The sequence below is a fragment of the Heterodontus francisci genome, chromosome 26 (assembly GCF_036365525.1).
Source record: "Heterodontus francisci isolate sHetFra1 chromosome 26, sHetFra1.hap1, whole genome shotgun sequence".
NCBI classification, from domain to species: domain Eukaryota; kingdom Metazoa; phylum Chordata; class Chondrichthyes; order Heterodontiformes; family Heterodontidae; genus Heterodontus; species Heterodontus francisci.
Window position 1 is genome coordinate 42007593 of NC_090396.1, and position 27193 is coordinate 42034785.

The following is a 27193-nucleotide window of genomic DNA, read 5'->3' on the forward strand; positions in this document are numbered from 1 at the left end:
CCTGATTTATTGATGTGTTGCAGGCCCTCATTGCCAGTGTAATCTTGATTTTGATGGCTTGTTTCTCTCGCTCACTCATTTCTTCTTGATCCAGGAAACACAGTTTCATTTCCGGTCAAAACAGTTTAAATTCAGATGCTCTGTCCAACACCTTCCAATCTATAACTGTATATCTGAAAGCTATTGGCTTAATGATCCTGCTTGTTTATAAATATACAACTTTTTACAGATTTTCTTTTTCACAGGCACACTTTTTTTCTTGTTTAAACAGATTCGTTTTCTGCAGGCCTGCCCTTTAAGAGTGAGACACCACAACTGCTTTCTGTTTGCAGTCATTTTTTAACTGTGAGACAGCTTTTTTTAAAAACTGAGAGTTTTTTCCTATGGCAAGCACTGCAGTTTACAGTACTTGCAGCTGCCTCAACTAGGATTTCTCTATCCTGTGGACCTGCAGTAGCACTGTTGAGTACTTCCCTATCTTTTTGGCTTAGGCCCTGCCCACAAAGCACATAGCTTCCGGGAGAGCAGCGGAGAAAAGAGGATCTGTGGGAAGAACACGGAGCGAGGAGCAGATAAATAGAGTTGAGGATCGCAGCCTAGAGCATTTACCTTCCAGGAGAGGAGTGGACCTGCAGGAAGAACATAGAGTGAGGAGTGGATAAATAGAGCCCGAGGATTGCGGCCTACAGCACGTACTTTCCAGGAGAACAGCAGAGAGGAGCAAACCTGCTGGAAGAACACGGAGCGAGGAACGGATAAATACAGCCTGAGGATCACGGCCTTCCGGTAAGGCAGCAGAGAGGAGTCCAAGCACAACGGAGTTTGAAAACAAAGGGAGCAGTGATGTCTCAGGAAAGCTGTAAGGTGATTGGTTGGTGAGTAACTGCTGTTGTGGAATAACTCTAAATAGCTGGGTTAGTACACTACTGCTAGGGTGCGTGTGCAAATAGCTTAATAATAAGAAACAAGTGAGTAGCTGGTATTTTTTTGAGTAAGGTTTATTTTAACTAGTGAACTGTATTGATCTTTAGTAGGATTTATCAGCAGTAGTAAGGTTTTATTAATAATTCTAAGATGTTGTAGTATTGATAAGTTTTTTTTTAGCAGTAGCAAAGGGTCAACTAATAAATAAAGGAATGGCAGGGTTGCTTCAACCTCAAAAGTGCTATGTGGGAGCTACAGGATGCTTCCCATATCCTGGAGAACCATTTGTGCAGGAAGGGTCATCAATTGAAGGAGCTTGAGGTTTGGGTTTTGGAACTTGAGCAGCAGTTGGTGACATTGTGGTGCATTCATGAGGATGAGAGCTATGTGGATAGCATGTTTATAGATGTGGCTACCCCACAGCTTAAGAGTATGCAAGGAAAGAGAGAATGGGTGACCACCAGGCAGTCAAAAAGAATCAGGCAGATAGTGCAGGAGACCCCTGAGTGCATCTCACTCTCCAACAGGTATTCAGTTCTGAATACCGAGGAAAGTGATGCTTCACCTGGGGAGTGTAACCAGAGCCAAGTCCATGGCATCACGGGTGACTCATCTGCACAGGGGGGTACAGGGAAGACTGGAAGAGCCATAGTGATAGGTGATTCAATAGTCAGGGGAACAGACAGGTGTTTCTGTGGGCGCAAACGTGAATCCAGGATGGTGTGTTGCCTCCCTAGTGCCAGGGTCAAGGATGTCACTGAACGGCTGCAGAGCATCCTGAAGGGGGAAGGTGAACAGCCAGCAGTCATGGTCCACATCAGAACCAACGACATAGGTAGAAAGAGGGATGTGGTCTTGCAGTCAGATTTAGGGAGCTATGTAAGAAATTGGCAAGCAGGACCTCAAAAGTAGTAATATCTGGATTACTCCCAGTGCCACGCGCAAGTGAGTGTAGAAATATAAGGATAAGACAGATGAATACGTGGGTGGAAAGATGGTGCCGGAGGGAGGGCTTCAGATTCCTGGGACATTGGGACCGGCTCTGGGGGAGATGGGACCTGTGCAGGCCGACGGGTTGCACCTGAACAGAGCTGGGACTGAGTTCCTTGCAGGATGCTTTGTTCGTGCTGTTGGGGAGGGTTTAAACTAGTTTGGCAGGAGGGTGGGGACCTGAGGGTAGACTCAGCTGGAACAAAATCAGAAATTAAAATGGAAGGCAGAATATTAGTGGATGAGTCTGGAAGACAGAGGAAACGAGTGTTAGAAAATATATAAAAGAGTTTGGCAGTGCTCAATGGTATCTATTTCAATGCAAGGAGTTGAGGGCACAAATAGACACGTGGCGGTATGATATCATAGCTATTACAAAAACATGGCTAAGGAGGAACAGGAATGGCAGCTCAATGTTCCTGGTTACAGGGTTTTCAGACGCGTTAGGAAGGGGGACAGGAAAGGAGGAGGAGTGGCAATTTTGGTCAAGGAAACTATTACAGCTGTGAGGAGGGATGATATGTTGGAAGGTTCATCAAATGAGGCCATATGGATTGAGCTAAGGAACAAAAAAGGGGCGATCACACTGCTGTGAGTGTACTACAGACCTCCAAACAGTCAGAGGGAGATAGAAGACCAGATATGTAGGCAAATCAGTGAGAAGTGCAAGAACAATAGGGCAGTAATAGTAGCGGATTTTAAATACCCCAATATTAACTGGGATTGTTTTAGTTTGAAAGGAATTGAAGGAGCAGAATTTTTGAGGTGCATTCAGGAGAACGTTTTTGCCCAGTATGTAGCAAGTCCAACAAGAGAGGGTGCAGTTTTAGACTTAGTTTTAGGAAATGGGCTGGTGGAAGGAGTGGCAGTGGGAGAGCATTTTGGTGGTAGTAATCATAATTCAGTCAGTTTTAACATAATTATGGAAAAGGACAGAGATAGAACAGGACTGCGAGTTCTCAATTGGGGCAAGGCCAATTTTACTAAACTGAGGAGTGATTTAGCGAAAGTGGACTGGAAACAGCTACTTGAAGGTAAATCAGTGTCAGAACAGTGGGAGGCATTCAAAGGGGAGATTCAAGAGGTTCAAGGTAAACATGTTCCCACAAAGAAAAAGGGTGAGGCAGCCAAATCTAGAGCCCCATGGATGTCGAGGAGCCTACGGGGTAAGATGAGGCAGAAAAGGAAAGCTTAAGTCCAACACCGAGAACTCAATACTATAGAAAGCTGAGAGGAGTATAGAAAGTGGAGGGTGAAATCGAAAAGAAAATTAGGAAAGTAAAGAGAGGGCATGAAAGAATATTGGCAAGCAAAATCAAGGTGAACCTAAAGAGGTTTTATCAATACATTAAGAGTAAAAGGAGAGAGTAGGGCTCGTAAAAGATCAAAAAGGTAACCTATGTGTAGAAGCAGAACATATTGGTATGGTTCTTAATGAATACTTTGCGTCTGTCATCACAAAAGAGGGGGAAATGCAGATATTGTAGTTAAGTAGGAAAAGTGTAAAGTATTGGATGTGATAAACATGGGGAGAGAGGAAGTATTAATGGCAGTAGCATCCTTGAAAGTTGATAAATCACCAGGGCCAGATGAAATGTATCCTAGGCTGTTAAAAGAAGCAAGAGAGGAAATAGCAGAGAGTCTGACCATCATTTTCCAGTCCTCACTGGATACATGTGTGGTGCTGGAGGATTGGAGAATTGCAAACATTGTACCTCTGTTCAAAAAGGGAGCAAAGGATAGACCGAATACTTACAGGCCAGTCAGTCTAACCTCAGTAGTGGGCAAATTATTGGAATCTATTCTGAGAGACAGGATAAACTGTCACTTAGAAAGGCACAGGTTAATCAAGGATAGTCAGCAAGGATTTGTTAAGGGAAGATCTTGTTTGACCAACTTGATGGAATGTTTTGGGCGGCACAGTGGCGCAGTGGTTAGCACTGCAGCCTCACAGCTCCAGCGACCCGGGTTCAATTCTGGGTACTGCCTGTGTGGAGTTTGCAAGTTCTCCCTGTGTCTGCGTGGGTTTCCTCCGGGTGCTCCGGTTTCCTCCCATATGCCAAAGACTTGCAGGTTGATAGGTAAATTGGCCAATGGCAATTGCCCCTAGTATAGGTAGGTGGTAGGGAAATATAGGAACAGGTGGGGATGTGGTAGGAATATGGAATTAGTGTAGGATTAGTATAAATGGGTGGTTGATGGTCGGCACAGACTCGGTGGGCCGAAGGGCCTGTTTCAGTGCTGTATCTCTAAAATAAACGAAAGTAAGTAACAAGATAGATAAGGGTAGTGCAGTTGATGTGGTCTACATGGATTTTGGCAAGGCTTCTGACAAGGTCCCACATGGCAGACTGGTTAAAAAATAAAATCCCATGGGATCCAGGGATATGCAGCAAGGTGGATAAAAAATTGGCTCAGTGGCAGGAAACAAAGGGTAATTGTTGACGGCTGTTTTACCGACTGGAGGGCTGTTTCCAGTGGCGTTCTGCAGGGCTCAGTACTGGGTCCCCTGCTTTTGTGGTGTATATTAACAATTTGGACGTAAATGTAGGAGGCATGATCAAGAAGTTTGCGGACGACACGAAGATTGGCCGTTTGGTAGATAGCGAGCAGGATAACTGTAGGCTGCAGGAAGATATTGATGGTCTGGTCAGATGGGCAGAAAAGTGACAAATGGAATTCAACCTGGAGAAGTGCGAGGTGATGCATTTGGGATGGTCAAACAAGGCATAGGAATACACGATTAATGGGAAAATACTGAGAAGTGTAGAAGAAGTAAGTGCCTTGGAGTGAATATCCACAGATCCCTGAAGGTAGCAGGACAGGTCAATAAGGTGGTTAAGAAGGCATATGAAAACCTCTCCTTGATTAGCCGCGGTGTAGAATACAAGAGCAGGAAGGTTATGCTGGAACTGTATAACGCATTGAATAGGCCACAACTTGAGTACTGTGTGCAGTTCTGGTCACCTCATTACAGAAATGATGTAATTACACTAGAGAGGGTACAGAGGAGATTTACGAGGATGTTGCCAGGACTGGAAAAATGCAGCTATGAGGAAAGATTGGATAGACTGGGGTTATTCTCCTTGGATCAGAGAAGACTGAGGGGAGATTTGTTTGAAATGCACAAATTTTTGAGGGGCCTGGATAGAGTGGAGGTGAAGGGCCTATTCACCATAGCATAGAGGACAGTGATGAGGGGGCATAGATTTAAAGTGATTGGTAGAAAAATTAGAAGGGAGATGAGGAAAAGATCTTTCACCCAGAGGGTGGTAAGGGTCTGGAACTCATTGCCTGAAAGAGTAGTTAAGGCAGAGACCCTCAACTCATTCAAAAGGAGTCTGGATTTGCACCTCAAGTGCCGTAAGCTGCAGGGCCACGGACCAAATGCTGGAAGGTGGATCATTTTTCGGCCAACCCAGACACGACGGGCCAAGTGGCCTCTTTCTGTGCCTTAAACGTTCTATGATTCTATGAAGCAAAAGAAACTGGGAAAACTAAAACAGTAATAGCTTCAGCTACTGCTTTTCAAATTTTTCAACCCACTGCCAGACCAGTTGAAAGCTCTGATCCCTTGGCAAATTGCCTGCTATACTCAGAGTTTCAACATCTCACGTGGTCTTGTCTGTAGGCTTAGCTCACCACTCCTAGTAAGCAACCTGCTCTTCTTTGTTCGCTCTTAGTGTGTTCTTCAGAAAAAATCAAAAGTTTCCACGATGTTATTTTTGGTGGTCTTCAGAAAAAATATATCCCAAACATTGCCACCAATTACTTGTTCCTTTAATATGTGAACTATTGTAAGGATGACAGGACTGCAGGTAATATCCAAAATGTGGGGTTTTATTATAACTCATGTATACAGCTACTGCACGAGCCATATCTAAACACATCTCACTCGGTCAGGCCACACCCACAACTCTCTGGTCATGTGTGACCCAACATCACTTCCTCTGGTGATCTTCACTTTCAGCTTCTTAAGCTGGTCCACTCTTAAGGTCATCCCACAACAAACCTCAGAGGCATATAAAGTATAAAATGGCAGAGGTAATGGCAGCACAGAATGCTACTCTAATGTTAGTTGGGTAGAATATGAGGTAGTCAGCATGGGAGGGAGGAGGGGTTGGGGGGTGGAGGTGGGTGCGGCATGGGAAAGTGGGCTGGTACAGCCTGAAGTTGTGGGATGGGAGATGAGGATGGCATAGCATAGGAAGTAGGGGTGGGATAGGGGATGGGGTATGAGAGGGGTGAAACAAATGGGATTGGTATTGCATGACAGGGATCACATGAGAAGGATGGAATGGCATGGGTTGGGGATGTAAAACTGTTGCAATAAAGATACTAATTTCACTGCAAATGTTTTGTGCATCTCTGCTGGTAATATTAAAATTAAGTGATTTTATATGTACCACATTTGCTAAGACAGCATTAAAAATGATCCTCAAATATCTATCAATATTCCAGTTCTCTTGTGGAATATTATGCAGTGGTGATGGCAAGTACATCATTACTATTTTTTATGGAGACACACACAAGGATGAAGGTAGTGTAGCTCCTCTCGCACTTCAAAATGCTAAGGCATTATTATAAGTAAATTGCTGCAAAATAGTGCAGTAATTAAATTACTACCTTGCAAAACAGTAACAGTCTCATGTTTATACAATTTACAGCCTAATGCATCCCTTTAGCAGGACTCTGTGGCAGCATAAATTGACAGCTCTTCGATTAAAAAAATACCTGGTCAATATCTCATCAGCCAGGTGAAATATATTGACCACACGGTAAGGTTACAGAGAATATGGAAACTATTCCTGAACTGTCAGATACAAAGAAATTCTGTACATATTTTAAGGTTGTGACAATCAATATAGGCAAACTATTTTTTCTCATGTTAACCAAATGTATATGCTATTTTGGAGGTCAAATTTTGCCCAAACTTCAGATCACTGAATTGTCCATACTTTACTCACAAACATTCCAAGAACCTACTATTTTTACATAACAATCTTGAAGAGATGCATGTTAAAATAACAATTCCAAATTAACTGCGTGTTTTAATGTACCATGACAATTTGTTTTAAATCTGACAATTCACGGAAAATTCCTCTGCACTTTAAAGTTTAAACAATCGTTCAACACTTTACATAGCCAAAATACAGAACAAACAAGGGATAATCACGGGTGAAAAACGCCTTGTTAAACAAATTGATGGGAGGGAGGGATTTAAAGGATCACTGATTCTGAATTATGGTAGTTAAACATAGAGGTTGATAATTTGATTGTGGATATCCCTTATTATAAACCACAGAGACCTGATGCCTATGATGTGTCCACAGGATTTAGCATAGGTACTAAGAGGGGAGCTGCAAGCCTGAGCACAAAGAGTGCACAAAGCTTATGAAGTAAGCAAAATATCTTTTATCATAGAATCATAGTATTGCTGAAAATAGAGACATGTTGTCGAAGCTTTTCATCTTGCACTTATCAGGACAACCTGCAAGAATACCAATGTAAGGGAAAACAACAACTTTATACTGTATGCGAAGAGAGTGCAGATTGGTTGGTATGTGAATTCTGATTGGTAGAAGTGTTGCCATGGAGAATGCACCAGTTTAAAGCTGGCATTTATTGGCTGTCTCTACTTGTTGCAGCTAAGTGGCTTGCAAGGTCACCTCAGGGAAATTAACAGCCAACAATGTTGGGGTGGGACCAGAGTGCCTCATCAGCTAAGCTGGTAAGAATGGGAGACTTCATTCCTTAAGAAAATTAGTGATCCAGTTGGGTTTTCACAAGTTTCATGGTCACTTTTACTAATACCAGCTGTTTATTTCCAGGTTTTAAAAACTGAATTCAAATCCTCAAACTGCCACGGTGGGATTTAAACTCATCCTCTAGATTATCTGGAATAATACAACAATAACTTCCACCTTTAATGCAGTAAAACATTCCATGATGCCTTCCTCACCACTCTTCTGATGCATGCAAGAACCCCATAAAATGTAGATGTTCTGCAATACTAGGCTGCACCGCTGGAACAAAATGTCTTTAAAGGGGAAGCCAGCAACTTCCATTTTTAACGTAAATATTTTAGGCAAGCTTTTGCAGAAAGTTTCAAGCTTCCTTGTGTACAACTATTTAGTCATGGGAATTGTTAAGCACAGGTTGCAATTCCTATTTCACACAATGGTACTCATTTCAGAATACAAATCAATATTTCACATTTCGAAGAAGATATGGAGGAATTTTAGGATGTCTGGGAAACAGTTACATTGCAGGAGGAGTGCTCCTGTCCACCATTATCCTGTAAACTGAATATATCAACCATAGCTCAATTATCTCAACCTCACAGAGGAGCAATACAGGCAATGACTCAGATTCACTTGGCAGTTAAAGCCTAGTTGTGGTACATGCTCCAGGGGGACCTTCTGGCAGACCTGAAGGGAAACATTGCCAGTGAAGGCCATAACAGCCGTGATCATTTTTGCCTTCAGCATTTTCCAGGCTGCCAACAGGAACAACAGTCAGTCTGCAGTATGCAGGTGCATCAAGCTATGTTTTGTTTGTCAGAGTAAGCAATCATATTCTTTTCCCATGGGTAATATAGAACAACAGGAGAGAGCTGTACAATTTTTCCAAATGGCAAGATTTCCTTGCTCCTGCAATTAGGAGTGCCCATACATGACCTGCAAGCACTTCTACTTAATTAGTGTCCAGCTTGTGCATGGCTATCCATGCAGGACAATGCCAATGAATACACATACTCCAACAACAGCCACTATGCCTTTATTTTACGGCAGCCCACCATGCCCCCATTATTTGTTGATGATCACAAAAGTCAAAGATTGGATCCTGGGAAACCAGAGACACTCGCTAAAGCATTGGATCATGATCTTCTGTGGCATTTGTGGAGCAGTTACCAGACCCATCGTTGAACACCTCATAAACATGTCCAAGCAATGAATCTGATGCCTTGACAGGTCGGAGGCATCCTCTCGTACAGTCCAGCCAAAGCTTCCACACTAATCATAGCCTGTTGAATCCTCCATAGCTTCACGATTCAATTAGGTCGCTATATGCACCAGTTGGAACAAGAAATCTCTGAAGTGCAACTACAAGCATCTTTGGCAATTATCAAATCCATTGGGCGGTTTCCTGTAGAGAAGACTTTGTGTTAATCTCTTAATGCATCCTTTGCATCTTATTTTAGAGTCTGGAAAAAAAATCACCATCCTCAACATTTACACTGCCACCCTACTTAACTGTCAGCCAACCGTTCCCTTCATTGCATATGTCTCTTTTACAACCATACAAATGAAACTGTCTGCACATGTTGAAACTCCAGTGCCACCATTTTTTTGAATTCAAAATGTTAAGTTTCACTGAATCTGATGCCTGTTACCACTGTTGTTCCTCTTTCCTTGTGTGTGTGTGTGCTTGTAATTTTCTCCACCACCTAATCTTGTGTTTGTTGCTGTAGCCCCTGTGGCTAGATGCTTTGAGACAGCTGACAGTATATTTATGAGATTCAAGGAGCTGGAGAGATTAATACTGTATTTCTGATTTATTAACATTTTTTTGTATTTAAAATGGAAAACAGGTATGATGCAAAGTACATTAAGATTAATTTTCTCCTCATTATTTTGACTGCCGAAAATTGGAGTTGCAATTATTTCTGAAATCTGCCCACACATCACAGACAAGGACACGGAGGCAAGAGGGCAAACATAATGGCAGGGAGCGCCATTCCCGTTGCCTGGGCTCCCTGTCATTTTGTCCAGGGTTAGGAAGGCTAAGGACGCCTCCACTTCAAAATTTTATTGAAGGCAGAGAGTCCCGCTGCAACATGAAAATGTCGCCAGGTGAGACCTGTGGCCTCCTAGCAGGGTTGGGGGGGGGGTCCCTCTTTGGGGGATATCTAGGGCCCTCAGAAGACCCCCACCAGCGATGGCCACCATCCGTATAAACAGCCCCCCGCACCCTGTCGCCAGGGCCTGCCTTAATGGCCTCAGTGACCCAGACCCCGCTTACCCGTCCCAGGGTACTGCAGGATCTCTTACAGTACCAGCAGTGGCCACCACTCCCAGTGGTACTTCCAGTACTGCACAGCCGGCAGCTCTGGAGGCAGGAGCTCATCCCTTAAAGTGACAGGGGGCAGTTAAATGGCTGCCCGATGTGAGATAGTAATCGAGGTCTGACAGAGGGTGAGGCAGGCCCTCCTCCTGCCTTCTGGCCTGCCACCAGGACACCTGTTTATTTATTTATTTAGATACATCACTGAAACCGGAACAAAATCTGGCCCAAAGGGCCTGATTTTTAGGACTCATTGGGAATGAAGGCAGGTGAGCACTAAAATTAGCACCACCAGCCTGCATGCTGGTTCCCCAGCTCCATCCCCACATTGGGCCATTTTCCCAGAGGTGGAATGAGTGGCTACAGGGCTACTCACCCGCATGAGGTGGGTAGCCAATTCAACTGATTAAGAGCCATTTAAGGCCATCTGAAGGAGGCCAACTGAGCTTTTCCAGTCAGTTCCAGGTTCCTGGAAGCGGCAAGGGCCAGGGTAATTGCCTGGAGGCAGCCTCCAAGCAGCAGGCAGGTCACAGACCTGAAATGTTAACTTTGCTTCTCTCTCCACAGATGTTGCCTGATCTGCTGAGTATTTCCAGCATTTTCTGTTTCGATTTCAGAAGACAGAAATTGCATGTTTACATTAGCTCAAACTAAGAACAGTTTTAGTTTTATGGATTAAAAGTAGTGCTGTTTTTATTTATGTTTTTGTCATTATTTATTTCTGTTTTTAGCTCTCTCCATATTATGCACCTTTCCCGAGCTGAAAGGGTGAGCAGGCAATATGCTCCCAAGCCTAAATCAGTTGTATATTTGGTGTTTTTGACATTGGGCCATTTGCAGTTTCACAAGAGTGCTTCAGGACAATGGTACGCTCCACTCCTTTCCCAGAAGCAACTGTCTTCCACTTGATGACACTACTGAAATCAGAAATTTCCCATGTGGGACTTTGTAGAACCAAGTTAGAGTCTTTCACCTTTGTAGTGATGGTTGTGAATGAAATGTTTTTGTTTATTGCTCAGTCATATGTTATGAAAACCCATGTGCCAAATAGAATATATTAATTTCATCAGTTGTAATTTTGCCTGAGACTTTTGCTGGAAATTGTTACAAATAACTTTTTAGAAAGAACAGCTAGCAGCCAAGATAGCCACGAACATTTGCATCTGAAATACCAAAGGATTAGACTGGAGAGAAACATGATTGACTCCGCCTAACCACATCAATGGGGTGCTCTCTGATTCAATTTCCTGAGATAACCTTGTCAATGTGGTCGTCAAAAGCCATCGACGCCCATTGACTTTGAAAACTCCCCACCAAGTATATCTGGAGAACCTGAGGGGAGAGCCTTGAATTTCAGGGAAAATTCCAGAAGAACTTCATTAAAACACAAAGAGGTGGTCCTGTCTTGTGATCGCCTGTGCAACTCTGGGAGATTGTGAGTTGTGACTCAGAAGGCAGACAATAACTGGAAGCCATCAAGGGAACAACTCTCTTCTCTCGCTCCCTCTCTCCAGTAAAGATCCAGAGAAGCCTCGGCTGAAACTGCTAAAGCCTCAAACCTACAGATCAACACAGCCAGGAACTAGGGAACAAAGATAAAACCCTCTCTTCTGTCTTCCGGAGCCTGAGAAGCAAACCTACAACCATGCACGTGTCCCAACGAGGACGTCAGGACTACAATTTCAACTAATGACTCTGGGACTGTGGTTCAGTATTTAAATTCCATTTATTTCAGATTCTACTCTAACCACCCAACTCTGTTTACCTCTGTAATCTATTTGTGTGTGTGTCTCTCATGTGAATGTGAACGTGGATGCGTAGCGTACTTTAGTAACTTTAACCGGTTTAGAGTGATAAGGATAATAGACTTACAGCTTTCTTGTTTAAACTCAAAAAAACCTGTCTGATTGGTTAATTTGCAATTATATTAGAGGAACTCTAATATAAGCGCTCAATGAGGTGGTAAGTTCAATCACTGTGTTTAAAAAAAGATAAACCCTGTTGCAGTCAAACCAGAGAAGGGCCGAAAAGGGAGCCTGAGGCCCCTTCCTCACCTGGTTGTAACACATAAAATGTTTTTTTACAAGGTGCAGAGGAGTTATGTTAAACTTGCACAGAACCTTGGTTGGGCCATACATAGAGCACTGTGAACAGTTCTGCTCTACATTTTATAAAAAGGATTATGAGGCAGTGGAGAAGGTACAAATAGATTTACTAGAATGACACCAGAATGAAAGCTTATACCTATTAGGAAATATTGAAAAGGCTGGCGCTCATTTCTCTGGAAAAAAAGACTGAGGGGTGAACTGATAAAGGACTTTAAGATTATGAAAGGATTTGATAGGGTTGACATAGAGATGTTTCCACTTGAGGATGAGACCAGGGGCTGTATTTTCACCATGGAGGTGAGAAACAGGAGCCTGGTCTGTTTTGGGGTTAGAAACCCACCTCCAGTAGAAAACTGATTAAAATTCAGATTTTCACGGAGGTGGGCCCTTAATTGATAATGGAAACAAGACAGGTTTCCTGTCCACTTAGAGCCAGTGGGGGCGGGTCAGATGAGGTATAGGACTCATTTAGACCGGCAGCCATCACTGAGGCTACTGGTTGTCTGAGGGAGAGATCTGCAGTTTGTGCCAAAGCCTTCCACTGCACCAGAGGGAAGCGAGATGTCACAGAAGAGCCGGAGGCCTGGCACCCGGTGCAGGGCAGACCCTCGCTTTATTGATCCAGATCTAATGCTAGAGGCCTTGAAGAAGAGAAGGGAGGTCCTCTTCCAGGAGGGTGGCAGGAGGAGGTCATTTCATGCAGCAGGAGGTCACCTCTCTGTTCAGCATCATCTCCTCTGCCTCCTTTTCCTGTTCCGCTCACACTTCCTGCTCCTGCTTCCTCCCCAGATGAGCTGTCTCTTTCCAAGGCCTCACCATCCTCAAGGTCCACACCTCTCTGGAGGGCAATGTTATGAAGAGTGCAACAGATCACCATGACCAAAACCCAAGCAGGAGGGTATTGGAGGGCACCATCCTATCGGTCTAGGCACCAGAATCGCATCTTCAGAAGCCTGATGGCTTGCTCAATGGTTGTCCTGCTGAGCAGGTAGCATCACCTCTGTGCCTCTGTCTGTTCCTATAGAAGGGTCAGTAGCCATCTCTTCATAGGATTTCCCTTAACTCCTAGGAAACACCCATGCACGTTGGGGGTTAGCGTGAAGATCTCAGGCAGACTGGACTGGTAGAGGATGAAGGAGTCACGGCAGTTGCCAGGAAAGCAAGCCCACATATGGAGGCTGCTCTTGTTGTGGTTACAGACCAGTTGACTTTGAAGGAGTGGAAGCGTTCTTTCTGTTGATGGTTGGTCACTGGGTGCCATGATGGACACATGGGTGCAATCAATGATGCCCTGCATCTGGGGAAATCCAGTAATGGAGACGAAACCTAATGCCCTCTGTCCCTGCAAGGCCATGTCTGTTGTTAAATGAATGTGCTATCCAGCTCTAGCAAAGAAGGCATCTTTGAGCAGTGAGATACAGTGGTGTTCAGCTGTTGTTGAAATGCCACTAAGGTCTGCAGCTGATCCTTGGAAGAAGCCAGAAGCAAAGAGGTTCAAAAGCACAGTGGCTTTGAGGGCCACTGGAAGGGCATGGCGACCAGTGTTGCGAAGTGCGAGGTCTTCGGCAATGAGGGCACAGATTTCTGTGACCATCTGCTTGGAGAATCACAGTGTCCTGCAGCAATGCTTCTCATTCATCTCTAGGTAACTCCGTCTTTGGCGGTTGATCCTTTGTCGAAGGCTTGGCCTCCATTGCCTTACTGTCCTCCTTTGCTCTCCCATGCCCTCTTGATGCCTGGGGTTCTGCCCTTCCTGCGGAGGGTGTTGCCCCCTCATCGCTCTGGGCCCAAAATAAGTCAGTCGTGCGTCCATTGCCACCTGCAGCCTTCCTTCTGGGCAGGTGGCCACCTAAGTGTCCTTGGCAGACTTTCCCCCTGCTCTCCTGCCCCCATGATGGCTGGGGGGGGGGGGGGAGAAGGAGGGGAGGGGGGGCTTTGCTGACCCTGTCCAAAGCCCAGGCACTGTGCCTATTCTACCTGCCAGCTGCGCAGCAGCAAGGGCACCCTCTTACCATGTACCCAATCCCACTTTGCCCTGCTGATCCTTTTATGGGGCCGTGGTGATGCCCTGGGACAGCCATGACTTGCTCCCTACTCTTTACGCGCCTGCTGTCAGCTGGTTAGTTTCTGAAGGTGCGGGTTACCTCTCCACTCCTTTAAAAATTTTAAGTTCACCCCTTGACAAGCTCTTAATGAGTTTTTTAACTGATTGGGAGGAGAGCGGGATCCCTGTCCCACCTTCCCAACTGCTCTAGTGATTGTTGCCAGCGTTGGGACTGGTGCCTTGAAATTGACGCGCTGCACGATGCCGGTATTTTTGGGGCCATCCCTGTTTCTGTCTTCGGTGGCCGTGAAAATTCAGCCCCAGAATGAGGGGTCATAAATTTAAGACGGTCACTCATAAATCCAATAGGAAATTCAGGAGAAACCTCTTTACCCAGAAAAGTGGTTAGAATGTAGAATTCGCTATCAAAAGGAATGGTTGAGGTGAGTAGCATAGGTGCATTTAATGGGAAGTTAGACAAGTGCACAAGGGGAAAGGAATAAAAAGTTATATTAGTCAGATTAGATGAAGAAGGATGGGAGAAGGGTCCTGTAGAACATGAACACCTGCACAGACCTGTTAGGCTGACAGGCCTGTTTCTGTGCTGTAAATATTTTGTAATGTTTCATAAGCATGATGGAACTACCAATTTATTCAGCATTTGCTCAGTAACTGCTGGGGATTTGGGAGTGGTAGCAGGTGACACTGTGATAGTAGCTGAAGGCAAAGTTTGGCAGGAGCCATGGAGCCAACAGGGCACTTAGCAGCAGGCACTGAAATCTTGCTGTGACTCGTGCGACTGAAGGGGGAGCTCTGTGAAATGGTGGGTCAAAGTGTTTGGCAGAAGGGGAATTGAGGAATTGTCCTCATGTGCTACAAAGTCAGTCAGTATGACACTCTTGAGTCTAAGTACAAACTTCTTAGTATATATGATGTGGTGGCAATTTCAGAAATAAGTAGAAATCCAATTTTTTCACAGTCAAATATTGTTTAGGTGCAGTAATAGGAGGAGAATTAATCTTAATGTACTTTGCATCATACCTGTTGGCGCCATGGTTTTCCATTTTAAATAACATGTTTTTGATTTATTAAAATATTTTTGTATTAGTTTCTGCTGCTCGTAGCAATTCTTCTGGCTTGTATTTATAATACTCACCTCAACTACAAGTTTTGGAATTGTATTCATAACTGCAGGCAATGTGTTATAAATCATGCTATACATCATAGCAATGATAATTGTGTTGTAATGTATCCAGTACAGTTGATAAACTCCTATGTGTTTTAAAAAAAGCTTGGTAGTTTATTTAACACGTTAGTCTCAACAACAAATTAATGATTCAGACTTTCACCAGGATTTGAATTCCACCTGTTACCAATGTCACAAATGTTATTTTATTCCATGAACTTAGGTGTATTTTTTGAACAAAGTAAACAGGTTTAGCCTTTATTTCACATACAGAATAACATGAATGTAAATATCTGCATTGAAAATGTGATAAATTTTGCAGGGATTCTTAAAAAGTACTTTGCAGTGGTGTTTATAAAAAAAAAAGGATACTGAGAAAGGTGAACACCAAATTGGTTAAAAGTGAGATGAGAGACAGAATAATTAAAAGGAAAGTATAAAAGAGGTTAGTTAAGATATCTGGAATGAGCTGCCTGAGGAGGTGGTGGAGGCAGGAACAGTAGCGACATTTAAGAGGCATCTGGACAGGTACTTGAATGAGCAAAGCATAGAGGGATATGGAATTAATGCAGGCAGGTGGGATTAGTATAGATAGGCATTATGGTCGGCATGGACGCGGTGGGCCGAAGGGCCTGTTTCTATGCTGTACGACTCTGACTCTGACTCTGACTCTATATGGAGGACAAATTTCTGGGACCTGATGGGATGCATCCAAGGATCTGAGGGGAATGGTGGAAGAAATAGGACAGAAATTATGAGGGCAATTTATTAATATTAATGGTAAAATTACTAAATATCTAAATGAACATAAAGCAATTAGAGCAGGCAATACAGATTTTAGAAAGGAAGATTTGGCTTGATAAAACAAATGAAGTTCTTTGACGAGGTAATGGACTTGGTGGAATGGGGAAATGCAGCAAATGGGATGTACATGGACTTTCAGAGAGCCTTTGACAAGGTGCCACACAGGAAACTATTGGAGATGATTGGAACAATATGGATTGAACAATTGGTTAGAAAGGAGGAAGCACAGAGGAAGAGTTGAGGGTAGTTTCTCAGACTGGTTGGAAGTAGGTAATGTTGTCCCACAAAGCTCTGTTCTGGGTCCACTTCTGTTCACTATGTACATCAATGATTTGGATGTAAGGCTGGAGGTAGTGATGCCCAAATTTGCAGTTGATGCTTAAATAGAAAGCATTGTAAATTATTCTGAGAACTAAAGCAAGCTGTGAGGAGATATTGATAAGATGGTGGAATGGGCAAAATGGAGCAGATGAAAATCATATTGAAGAATAGACCTGATTCTCCTGATGTAGATTTTCTCAATAGAACCTATAGTATTAGAATATTCAACATTACAAGTACAAAGATTATACAATCATAGCCTAGTAACAATCCTTGTGCCTGAATGGTTAGGCCTGAGGTACAAAGAATATTGGACTTCGGGCCTCAATATAGTTGAGCTGGCAAACTGCGAATTCCTAACCAGGCAGCTGGCAGAGAAGAGAATTTGAAGATCGGGCTGTGGTGATGTCAGCACAGGAAAGTATTTGGGGGGGGGGGGGTGCAAATTAGGAGAAAGGTTACCGTGAAGGGTGGCAATTGGGAGGGAGAAGGGCAGTAATCAGGAAGGGTGGGTGGAGGATGGCAGCGATCAGTACAGGTAGCAGCTGGCATTAGAGAGGATGGCAGTGCCAATCTGGGGCATTTAAGTTGTGTGCAGTGGGGGGGGGGGGGGGGGGCAGTGGCTGGCCACACTCCTGCTCCTTCTGCCTCCACATTCAGATAAATATATTTTAAACATTTACCTTGTCAGTTGTAGCCTGTAGTGTTTCTTTTAAGCATTGCCTGTTAGGCTGTATGTAAACCTGGTTTTCCAGCTCAGCACTGACTGTGTTCAGGGGAACTCAATAATGCAGAGGTGCCTACATCAACATAGCCATCAGTGCACATCCGGCTCATAATGATTGTGTAATTGGAGGCTTAGATGCCCATTTAGCAGCCAGAGAAAATAGAATGGCATCATCCAATTTCAAATGCCATCATTCTAAGGCAAGTTGGTGAAAATCAATTTCTAAATTTAGTTGTGCCTTTGAGAAAAATTGCTTGCGAGATGCAAAAGCTTTCTCAGAGGAGGAAAATGTGCAAACTCAGCCTATGCCACTCTTGTTCATGCCTTAGCAGCTGATTAGAGAACAATGTTGGCAGGAGTCAGGGAGCAAACTGCTTAACGCCCCTTTGACCAGTGAATGGTGTGTGACCTGACTGGGGAAAGAACTAAAGAAAGCAAACTATCACTCTTAAAACCGCTTTATGAATTCAGTAATTAAAGAGTTAAAATGGCACAGCATTTCACTGTCATTTTCAATACAGATAAACTAGATTCCATTAAAAGACAAGTTCTTGTACTGCAAAGCCTTTTCTCAGCATAGTCTCTTTGAAAGGATATCACTCTTGCTTATAATCTGTTTTGCGATGATGTTTCATTGCAATTTACTTGTTTTAAAGAAGTCAAATTTAGCCCCTGTAGTAGGTTTTATCAAAACAGTGGTTGCCTTTTTAAGAAACTAATTTCAGATTATAGAGTTTGAGGTATTACTGTAAAATATGACAAGATTTTCACATGGCAACAATGCATTAATGTAACGGTGTTAAGAATGCATTGCAGGTAAATGCAGTTCCTATGCCAATTTGCAGCTATTACAAAAGATGAATTGTTTTAACAAAAAAAGGAATGTGTTTCGCAAAGTCAAATAAGGGAGCTCTTCAATGATGTATGTGTTTATAATATAAATAAAAGCATTTCATGCCGGTCACATTTCAGTTTTTCACAAAGGATAAGGGGGGTTGTACTACGGCTACTCATATTGCAGGAACATTGTTACCAACAGGGTAGCAGCACAGAAATTATTTCAGTTCTTTCGTGAGTAAGGTGTTACAGCTGCTGTTTTCCAAAACACATAGGTTGGAAATGTTTAACAAGAAATATAAAAGATATCAAATATAATTTTACTTCAAATGAAATTAATGTTATGTTTAGAAGGAAAGCTAGTTATTTACAGATTTTCTGCACCTTTTCACTTTAACCAATAACTACAGTTCATACATAAAAGCTTTGCTGCAATAAAGATATCATGTTTTATTTAGCTGACTAACAGATAACAAATTGTATTACAAATTGTGAGGATCACACTGATCTCTTCATTAAATTAGACAAGAAGAAAAAGGAGTATTGTTACAGTTGAACAATAATCAGACTAATGTCTTAAAACAATGGCTTCTACCCACGCCAGACCTGTAGCAGCTGATGCCCAATATGAACTATTTGTCTATTTAAAGTTCAAGATTAAAATGGCTGCATTCTAAAATGCTGTGTTTCTAGATCATTGTGTTGTAAAGATATTTCATTTTTAATAGGCTACAATATTTGGCATCCCTGTCTGTGTTTACAAACAGTGCCATCATTGTCAATCACACTGGTATAATTTATGAGATGTTAGGTTCTGGCTCTATCACTGGTAGAGAAACAAAGGAACCAGCACTGCAATGTTGACGTTGCCATGATAAGTAGAGCTGCTGTGCTGTTTGTAGACAAAGCCACTCACTGCAAAATGCTGAGGTCTGATATAAAAAAATAATGCTTTGAGTTTAGTAATGAACTTTAAAGTTGAAAATAGTTAAATATAGGCTACTTCTGCTTTAAATAAAATGCCTTATTTATGCCCCCTTTCCTCACAGCCTTAATACACTTAAAATTATTTCATCTGCAACGTCAGATATAATTTGTACCAACACAGAATACTGAAATGCTATTGTTTGGACCATGCTTAAGGCAGTAGCGAAAACATAAACTGAAAAATGTTACTGAATTCTTCATTGATGATTGAATTTGAATATATTTAAAACTGGGATCTTGACAAAATATTAAATTATAACAGCTCTGAAAGTCATTAAAATGTTGAACTAAAGAATTACTTTCATTATAAAAGATTACTTTATTAGTAAGTTCTTTAGTCTAGCTCTTATCTTGTACCATTGTATGCTGCTTGTTCCTGGAATCTGACATGTACAGTTCATTATTTATTCATTTTTGGACCCTAGATAGATGGAGTCTAACACTGGAACAAGAATTGTGTTCCTTTTGGAGAAAGCTTTGATGAATTTGTGCCCTACATCTATCTTGGTTTTCCAAATGACAAATACAGTGGCCTCTGGGGGTTCATGCAGCCCACCCCCATATGAGCATTCTGCTGCCTGCATACCATTTACTGTGTGTTACAAAGCAAGCACACAAATCCACATTTTGCAGTTATTGATTTTAGTGCTTGTTCATTAGTTGCAGAGGGAACAGAAGCTGCATTGGTAATCTATAATAGATAGGGATAGTCATGTGAGAGGTGCAGGCTATCGTTCAAACATTAGAGGGCTTTATCTTATCAAATAGGCAGTAACCAGCTTGTCTACATTGCATTGGCATTGTTGGGTGCCACCTCTTATTTCTGCTAGACAGTTGTTTTCTATTTATGAATGTGTTGGTCTCTGTGGAATCCCTGCAGTGCCCTTAGAAGAATTAGAAATCAGTTCAGCGAATGCATTCACCCAGCACAATTGAACACAACAAACAATACCTAGCTCCTGCAAGCTATATGTTTGCCTAATTTAGAAATATTATATGGAACAAGATCTCATCTAACCTTGTTCGACTTGAGAACTCCTCAAGGTTTCTTCACTTTAATTTGTTGAAACTGAATGGTAACAGTGCAGTTGCTAGTATTAATTGGTGATAGGTCAGAGTAAAAATGATAATTTAATTTCAAATTAGAACATTTTCTCCAGCTTTATCATGTCAGGTAAGAAATATTGTGCTGTTTAGATACTTGGTGAGACTTTTAAGCCCCAAAAATCAGTGTAAGTCTGGTGCACAGTAACTTGTAATTTATGTTAAGTGTGCATTCTTATTTTTGTGAGTTTGCATCTTCCAATCATAAATTCTTTCAGTTGTGTTTAAAACCATTTAGAATAAGACTATATATATTTTTTCAAATCTGTTGTTAATGATAAATAATGAAAATGAGTTGGCCTCTTCCACTAATACAGGTAAATTTTATTGTAGGCTTTTACTTATTAAATTTCCCTTTAATATTTTCATCCTACCCTTTTTTTATAGGTCTTAGTGTGTCTTGCACTATTCTGATGAAGAAAACAGGCAGCTTGCCCTTAAGTCTCTATCACTGCCACTCTTAAAACACATAGCAGTCATCCTCCCATCTTTCCTTTCTTCATTTTGAAGAAGTCATTGGGCTGAATTTTACCAGCCCTCGATGCGCGGGTAGCGGCGGGGGGTGGGGGGGGGGGGGGGCCGGTAAAATTCAGCGGGCAGAGGCCTGCGTCGACCTGCGATGTTGAGAAAGATCTGCCGCATATTACCGGCGGCGGGAGGACCTTGGTGCAGCCCTCCTGTTGCCTGGCCCTTCATCTCCATATGTAAATTAACTTACCTGCAGGAGGCGGCTGTCCCACGCCAATTTTCCAGCCGCCATTCGTGCTCCACGCGCCTTCAGAACTCCGCACAGAGTTTCAAGGCGGGAACCTGGTGTGGAGGCGGGAGGGGTGGAGCAGCGGGGATATCAATTTTTATTCATTGTGTGATTGGTGGGAAGGGGTTATAGGCCAAATGTTAGAAGTTTGGGGGGATGGGGGGTAAAGTTCAGGTAGGGGAAAAGGCATGTGTTGGTCATTTCGGGCATTGAAATGACCATGGGGGGATTGGGGAAGGGCCATCCACCTCTATTATTTTGAAATGAAAATTTAATAATGCTGCACCTTTAAAAATTGAAAGTAATTCTAAGGGCTTAAAGTCTTTTAAAAATGGTGCCGCGCCTGCGCAATGGCGCAGGATGCCGTTGCTGGGATGCGGCGGCCACCCCCTCTATGTTATCGTGGGCAGCCGCTCTGCCCCCTCTATTTAAATGAGCCCCCACGCGTAATGTCGCGGGGGCTCCTCGGCGGCACTTCCGAGTGGGAAAGCGCGCCACCGAGGAATGCGGTACCTGATTAAAATTCAGGGCATTAACTTGCATTTGATTCTTTCCAATGATGGTGTACCCAAAATTCATAAATTTTCTGGCCTGAATTTTAATCGCGCACTGCCTTCCTCTGTGGTGTGATTTCAGCTCTACGGCCTTCGAATACGGAAGTGCCGCCAAGGAGCCCCTGGGTCATTTAAAGAGAGGGGGCGGAGCGGCAGCCGTTGATGGCGTAGAGGGGGCAGCCGCTGCATCCCCGGCACTGGCATCACTGTGCAGGCGCCAGTGCCATTTTCAAAGGGCTTTAAGCACTTAGAATTACTTTTAATTTTTAAAGGTAAAGCATTATTAAATTTTTATTTAAAAAAAAAAGAGGTGGATGGCCCTTCCCCAATCCCCCAATGGTCATTTCAATGACCAACACATGCCTTTATCCCTACCTGAACTTTACCCCCAAACTTCTAACATTTGGCCTATAACCGCCTTCCCACCATTCACACAACGAATAAAAATTAATTTCCCCACTCCTCCACCCCTCCCTCCCTGAAAATTATATTCGTTCCCCCTCCCCACCAGGTTCTCGCCTTGGAATGACATGCAGAGTTCCGAAGGCGCGCAGAGCACAAATGGCGGCCGTAAAATTGGCGTGAGACGGCCACGGCCTGCAGATAAGTTAATTTTAATATCATTAATGTTAATTTACATATGGTGATGAAGGGCCAGCCGCCAGGCAGCAGGGGGGCCGGACCGAGGTCCTCCCGCTGCCAGTAATATGCGGCGGGCCCTTCTCGGCGTCGCGGGTCGAGGCAGGCCTCTTCCTGCAGAATTTTACCTGCCCCTGTGCCACAACCCGCAGAGTCAGGGGTAAAATTCAGCTCTCTGTGTGGGAATTGGAAACTTGAACGACCACTTCAAGAAATAGCTCGGTAGAGTACAAATGCATTATTCTGCCATGCCAGTGCTGCAGCTTATTTTTAAAGTTATCCCATGAGCTTGGAATCTGGCTTGCTTTTCTTTGCTAATATTGGCATTTTAAAAACAACAAATTAGAAGACCATGTAAATTGCTGTTTGTTCACTTGTTCCCTTTTTGTACATCTTTTGAACTATGTTTAATTGCCTATTGTAAAAGCTAAATAATTTAAACTCAGCTAGCAAATAGAATATACAATGGTCATTTGCATATTAGACAAATATGCGTGTGAATATTGAGTTTTATGATGCCAATATTTATTTTGACATATTTAAAAGATTATTAAAAACTCTAATCTTTGAGCTAAGTTTGCAAATAGATCCAAATTTATACAGAAATCTGTTTCTGTTTTAAAGTTTAATTTATTTAATTGTTCTAATCCACTAACAAGATTTTGAATCATCTTTGTCTTAAAATGACAGTTAGTTGTACCAGTAGTAGTGGAATCTACAGACACAATTTCTTAGAGAACAAAATCCAGATTCTGAAATTCACATTTTCAGAGAGTGTTCATGGGTGTACCATGCTGTGATAGCCATTCACAGTACTGATAGTGGCTCAATGGAAATTCAATTTTATTTGTAATTAAATGTCTTCTCTTTTTCATCTAGATACTTAAAGTGGTTTTCATTATCAGTAAAATCCAACAAAATGTCACTAGTTCATCAAAAAAATCACATTTGGAAGATACTTTTGTGTACATTACACATTCATCTTTATACTGTTAATGGCCCAAGTTTAAAATAAAGGATGGACTTTATTATTAAAAGCACATTTTTAAGTTGAGAAAAAACAAGTTAATAAAGGCTATTTTATAATTTAAAGCATTAAAAAGTCATTAAAGCACTTTTAACAACTAAAATTCACAGCTATACAGCTAATAGAGAAAGTATCCTTAAGTGTAAAGAAAACGTAAACAACTTACTTCTATAACTAGATCACATATCTATACTTAAAGTGACTTCTTTCTTTTCGGATAGCAGTAGGTCTCCTCTGTATACCCTAGAGTGACATTTCAATCAAGAACTGAAGCAGATGCACTTCACTGATGTTAGTTAAGGGGATCCTATGGGAAAGTGTCCACTCGTCAGCATTGATTTTAGTGTACCCCGTCCACTTAAAGACTGCTCGGAAGACTTTTAAAAAAAATAGTTACCCATTGAGATTTTAGAACGAATACAATAAATCCCAGCAGGAACATAATTGCAAAAAATATTACTTCTCAAGTACTTTACAAATAAACTTTTGTGAAAATCAATGGTGACTAACAGACATATTCATTGAGGATTTCCTACCTGCTATAGGTAACTAAATTCCAAAGTCAATGAGACGGTTGCTAGCATGATGGCACGAAGCAAATCACATCTGTTGGTTCATATCTGTGACTCTCATAGGTGCATTTGTGTTCGGTGGGGAGGGTGGATGTGGGGTGCAAACAAGAGAAGAAAAAAATTGCAAAGAAAATAACCTTGGCCTGTTTTCATGCACCTTTTAGCAGCTAATTCAAGATTGTTATTAGCAGTCGCCTTGGCGGTCATGTGCTCACTCTGACAGGGAATAAGTCATGATATGGATGGAGCTAAAATTATTATTTTCAAAACTTCAAGTTAAGGTTCTACAATGGCACATTGTGTCTATTCTGTAAGTGACTGAATCAAAGCAGAAAGATCCCAAATCACTGGTATGTGCTCAATTACTTGATCCCAACCAGGCTATTGAAATCAGGATGCTACAATTAGCCTCAGCACTTATGGGTTAGGAAGGGCTTGAATTCTGACTCCTGATCGCGATGCAGCAAATCTCTGCTGAAAAGTGCATGAGTATGATTACAGTGTTGAGCTTGGCTATGCTGCCCCTGCGATTTAACAGCCTGTTTGCTTTGACTGCCAAGGTTCACATGCATAATGATCACCTGTGTGAAGTAGTGGAGTGTAATTGGGACCTACAGAACCATCCTCAGGAAGCAGTCAATGTCTTCTTGAGAAGAGATGAAGGGAGAGCTGAAGATCAGTAAAGAAATGTTCTCTTTAAAAGCCAGAATAAAAAAATTTAATCCAATCATCTGATTCTTTTAAAATTCAAAGAACTATTACCACTGCTTTGTGGAGTCTTTTTCCTTGGAAAATTTCATTACAGAAATTCCACTCATATAGTCTCGTACTTTGATCACAAAGGTTTTGTTGTGAATGTTACATGAGGGCTTTTTTTTAGAAGCAAATCAACAAAGGTAACCCAAGCCAAAGAGAAATATTATGTTACTTTATTTTTTCAAAAGCAAGCTATTGTCTATTTTACAAATCCAAGTGCACGCTATCAAAAGTCTGATCAAAGGAGAATGGAATGGAAGCTGTATTTCTGAATGATATTTACTGCTGCTGCACAGTAGAGTGCCAATTCAGCTATAATATATTTGATTTTGATTGGGTTATTTCACTAGCTCAAATTAGATAAGCTGTGTACCTAATAAGCAGATGAAGTCGAGCTGTATCAGATCATGTACTATTGACAATTGCTAGTTCATTTATATATGTTGAGGAAAGGCTTGTTTGTGGTTGGCTTTTATAGATGATTGGGCAGGCTGGTTGTCGGAGCAACAAGCGAGGGCGGGAACTCGGTCACGTGGCGCGCGCTCTGTCATCGGATTGGTTGGATTTGGCAGCCGGAATGACATTCGACGGGTTGCCTCTGTGTTTTGGAGGTTTTATGGCATTGTTATTCTCCCCTCCCGGTTGTTCACCTGTGTCATTATGGCTGTTTCCACCCACCTTTCCTTCTCTATTTACGCGGTTAGGGATCGTAGGAATGTCTGAGAGTCCCACCTGCCTGCAGACGTCTTGATCGCTGCCAAGCGGAGGACAGTTTTTTTCCCCCCCAAAAAAAGTTTGGTTCGCGGATCATGTGATGCGTCGGCACCGAAGCGATAGGTCAGAGCGGTTGCCATGGCAACACGGCGAGGTGGGACGGTTGGGCGCGAGGAGGGAAGGGGCGGGGCGATGTTCAGTTGTGATCACATGCCAGCCAGACAAGGTCAGGGGTCGTTTCCTCAGCGCGATTAGCCTTCTCTTGTCAGTGATAACAAAATGGCTGCTGCAGCACCGTTACCAACAATTTACTGACCGGGAGAGCGAGAGAAAGTAGCTCAACTTTTCCCTCCACCCCTCCCCCCCGACGTTGTTTTGTCTCTGCTGTTGGATATTTTCCCTTCTACTTGCACTTTAAATTGATGAGGTTTGTAGCTGTGGCGGTGCGGTTGCTAGGGCTGCGTGTGTATGTGTGTTGTGCTGCTAGTGGGTTTGAGGGAGAGAGGCGGGCGGCGCTGTTGCTTCCTTTCCCCGTGTGTTTGTGTACAACTCGCGGCTGCTGCTCGTCGCTTGTGCGATCCTAACGGCAGCTGTCAGCCGCTGTGCGTGTTCTCAGAGTCTGCCAAATTTGAGTCTTTAAAAAAGACTTTTCTTCCCCCCCCCCCCTTCCCTTTTTTTCTCTTTTTTTTTCCTCTCTCTCTTCCCCCCCCCCCCAACCAGAGAGCCCGAGTTTAAAGCTGCCAAAGAGCCTCAGGAAGAAATTAAAAGGTAAGCCCGATGATTTGCGTTTTGCCTTTTATTTTAACGTTAAGAGTGGCGTACGTTATATCTTGCAAGGCGGGTTTGAATGTTTAGAGATGGATTGAATTGTTTTTTTTAAGAGGAACGATCAGCGCAGAGAAAAGTGAATCGGCGTGAAATTTCAAAGATTTTCAACCAGTGGAAGGGAGAGGTTAGAGCGGTGAAGGTTGGAGTGTACCTTATTCCTTCGTAGAGTTGGACTTGAGGATCGCTCAGTTCATTGCAGCAGGCTTTGAAATCGACTGATGGAAAAAGCGCTTTCGATCCTAGTAGATCGAAATGACAGCAGCACCGCAATGTGGTGTCGTAGCTTGTTTGCAAATTGACCAGCCTCTGCAACGTGAAATTAAAGTCCTGAACATTGCTGCAGTGCTCGTTTCACATTGGAAATGCGTATTGTTTTTTCGGACAGAATTGAATTTACTATAGTTTCTGCCCATTCGTAGAGGTTCGGGAGTAACTATATTTCTGTGCTTTTGCGTGGTGTTACACTCGGGTGTTGACTGGCTGTTGTAGTGCCAAAGCGCTGGCATTTTTGGACCGCTGCCCACGTTGTGTCTCTGCACGCAGCACCATTCTGTACTTGATCATCCTGATGGCTTCGGAGATGGAATGTGTCTTTGACAACAGCTGCGGTGCAGTGGCTTGTTGCGGCTTTGAATGTGTTTTCCTCTAATTATAATAGAATAATCGCATAAAAATATAGGCAGCGGATTGTTATTTGAGGGACCGAAAGATTCTCTTTTTTTTGTAATGTTTGGCGCATACAATTACGAATACAAAAAAAAAACGCAGAAAGGCTGTTATATCCGTGGGTAGGACTTGTCTCTGTTCTTTACCAGAACTCAATTTTGCAGATGGTGCAGAAACATATTTTTTGTGTAATGTTTAAATACCCATCTTTGGAAAGAAAATTTGTGTATATAAATTTTAAAAAATCTTTTTGTGAATCTTTGCAGCAACTTGCATTAGGCAAAAAACGTGCAATTGGCACCAATCATTTTTACAAACGTCATAAATACTGCCTGAAATGTAGGAAATGTTCAGGGAATTAAGGTATTCCACAGATCTCTAATTTAGCATTAATGTTTATATATTAGATTATGTAGATTATGTAAACCTTTTAAAAAAAAAATCTACTTTTACTGTGAATATCATGCCCCAAATATAGTAAATATGTTATGCCAGATCCCCACATGCCAAGAATGAGGCACATTTAATTTTGTCATGAATGTTGATTTTCAACTGTTACTGGAGTGAAGAAAGGACTTGTT

The 27193-nt window shown here is 42.5% G+C and overlaps 1 protein-coding gene across 9 annotated transcripts in view; it reads left to right on the plus strand.

The window, feature by feature from the left end:
• Window positions 1-27193, plus strand: part of tnrc6c1 (trinucleotide repeat containing adaptor 6C1) — a 725104-nt gene that overhangs the window by 467317 nt on the left and 230594 nt on the right. Inside the window, exons 1-2 of one of the 9 annotated variants that reach the window (XM_068058106.1) lie at window positions 25329-25545; window positions 25839-25886. The exons of 6 other annotated variants lie outside the window; for them this stretch is intronic. In XM_068058106.1, the coding sequence (XP_067914207.1) occupies window positions 25541-25545; window positions 25839-25886 (53 nt within the window). In that variant the 5' untranslated portion in view covers window positions 25329-25540. Of the gene's footprint in view, window positions 1-25328; window positions 25546-25838; window positions 25887-27193 lie in introns of those variants that run through there. 2 more of the 9 variants (XM_068058107.1, XM_068058112.1) reach the window with 2 other exon arrangements.